We start from the raw sequence: 2500 nt of genomic DNA, 5'->3' as shown, positions 1-2500 counted from the left end.
AGCTGAGTCATCCTCCAGAAGAGCAGGAATTGAATGGCAGCGAGGTGGGATTGCGCTAAAAATGAACACGGGCATGTCAAATCTGCTCTGAAGATGTAGGAGGTAATAATAGCTGGAGTGTGCAGGATAAGTGTGTGGGTGCGTGTGTCTCTGTGTGTGTGTGTGTGTGTGTGTGTGTGTGTGTGTGTGTGTGTGTGTGTGTGTGTGTGTGTGTGTGTGTGTATGTGTGTGCGTGTGTGCGTGCGTGCGTGCTTGTGTGTGTGTGTGTGTATGTGTGTGTGTGAGGGGAGGTTATGTTTAAAGCAAGCTTTTTCAAATCATTTTAGCCTAGATCACAAGAGGAATCGTAATGTGTCATGATGTTGCCAGAATTCTGTGAACCGTGACCAGTGGCTTTGCAGGATTTGCCGGAGACTAATTAAATGCAAATTCTGTCTTTCTCCCAAAATCCCTCTCAATTTCCATCTAGCCCTCCCTCCCACTCTCTCTCTCTCTCCCTCAATTGCCCTTTCATTCAAGTTGTTTTGCTGCCGTGATTACTGTTGCAGAGTCACATAGAACAACTGTCACACAAGAAGAAACACACACACACACACACTCACACACACACTGATACTATTCTACTCACCTATTAACTCCGTTGACTCCAACATATCCACTCTCTCTCTCTCTCTCACACACACACACACACACACACACACTCACCAGCCTCTCTCCGGAGAGCACCTCCAGCAGCTTGATGAGCATGCGTCCGTCCCTCAGGTCCATGTAGAGGTCGGTGATGCGGCAGGAGACGCGCGACAGGTGCGAGTTCACCCATTTGGTGAAGGTCTTCTTCTGCACCGCCTCACGCTCATCTGAGGGAAACACACACAGAGCAAGGGGTCAAAGTTCATTCTACATACATCCCAGACGCATTTTGGGGCGAAGGCACTCCGGGGGTCAAAGTTCATTCTACATTAGGGTGACCAGCTCTCCCCGGTCCCCGTTTTTTTCCCACATCTTTGGGATCATGTCCCCGGTTTTTGGTCTCGGACATCTGTCACCTTAATCTACATACATCCCAAACACATTTTGGGGCGAAGGCACTCATGCGGACGGGGGTCAAAGTTCATTCTACATTAGGGTGACCAGCTCTCCCCGGTCCCCTGTTTTTTGCCCACATTTTTGGGATCATGTCCCCGGTTTTTGGTCTCGGACATCTGGTCACCTTAATCTACATACATCCCAAACGCATTTTGAAGCGAAGGTACGCATGTGGTACTCATGCGGACAAACACACACCTTTCATTCAGGTGTGTGACCAACAAACAACACCCTACCTGCTCGCTAAGGGCTACACTATTCAAATGTTGCGTCACCGTCCATTCAATATGCAGTTTGCAGAAAGTCGGCTTTGTAATATTTGACACCGACTGTGCTTTTTAAAGAATATCTTTGGAATTAAATTGGCTTTTAGATATAAGAGGTTTGTTACCACAAACATTGTCAACTTGCGGTCAATTAAATCTATATGGTGAATGAACTCGCCCTTCTTTGTGTGTGTATGTATGTGTGTATTTGAGTGTGTGTATGTGTGCATTTGTGTGTGTGTGAGTGTGTGCATGTGTGTGTGTGTGTGAGAGGGGTCCTGTGTATGCAAGGGCTGTGTTTATTTATAGTCCAGCCCATCTTCCTGTTATTGCATTCCTGGTCCCTGCAAAGACGCAAGCATCTGATTCAATTGTTCTCTCTCCCTCCTCCAGAGCCCCACCATCCACGACCCTCTACACACACACACACACACACACACATACACTGGGCCAGACCCCCCCCCCCACACACACACACACCATCCTCGACCCTCTACACACACACACACACACACACACACACACTGGGCCATACCCCCACCATCCTCGACCCTCTACACACACACCGGCCAGACCATCCCCCCCCCACACACACCATCCTCGACCCTCTACACACACACACACACACACACACACACACTCTGGCCAGACCCACACCCTCCTTGACCCTCTACACACACATGGGCCAGACCCTCCCACACACACACCACCCACGACCCTCTACACACACACCGGCCAAGGCAAAGGCCTTTTCCTGACCGACACAAAGAGTCGAGCACTAGCCACAGAGGTGGTGAGGGTTCAAACTGCAATGGGCTGTTTCCGCTCCAAGACATACCCCATGTCAAATTATTAATGGTCATGTTGTGTGTGTGTGTGTGTGTGTGTGTGTGTGTGTGTGTGTGTGTGTGTGTGTGTCTGTGTCTGTGTGTATGCGTGTGTGGGTGTGTGAGATGTAAGATAGGGAAACAGCCAAAGTTTAGATGTGGTGCAACCTGTATGATAATGGAGAAGGTCTTGTGCCAAACGCAAACAAAAACATCGAGTCCGTTGTGAAGGCGAAGGAAAGGCATCTGCTGACCAAAAAACCCTAGCCAAGGGCGAGCGAGCCGTTGACTCGTACACACACACACACACACACACACACA

The 2500-nt window shown here is 49.4% G+C and overlaps 1 protein-coding gene across 1 annotated transcript in view; it reads right to left on the bottom strand.

Moving 5' to 3' along the window:
- The window catches only part of LOC134087453 (spectrin beta chain, non-erythrocytic 1-like), a 64345-nt gene that overhangs the window by 41914 nt on the left and 19931 nt on the right, over positions 1-2500 (bottom strand). Inside the window, exon 2 of the mRNA XM_062540961.1 lies at positions 706-857. Coding sequence (XP_062396945.1) covers positions 706-857 — 152 coding nt within the window. The remainder of the gene's footprint in view (positions 1-705; positions 858-2500) is intronic.

This window comes from Sardina pilchardus, chromosome 1 (assembly GCF_963854185.1).
Source record: "Sardina pilchardus chromosome 1, fSarPil1.1, whole genome shotgun sequence".
NCBI classification, from domain to species: domain Eukaryota; kingdom Metazoa; phylum Chordata; class Actinopteri; order Clupeiformes; family Clupeidae; genus Sardina; species Sardina pilchardus.
The sequence above is the reverse complement of the archived record's forward strand: the minus strand, read 5'-3'. Positions and strand labels throughout refer to the sequence as shown.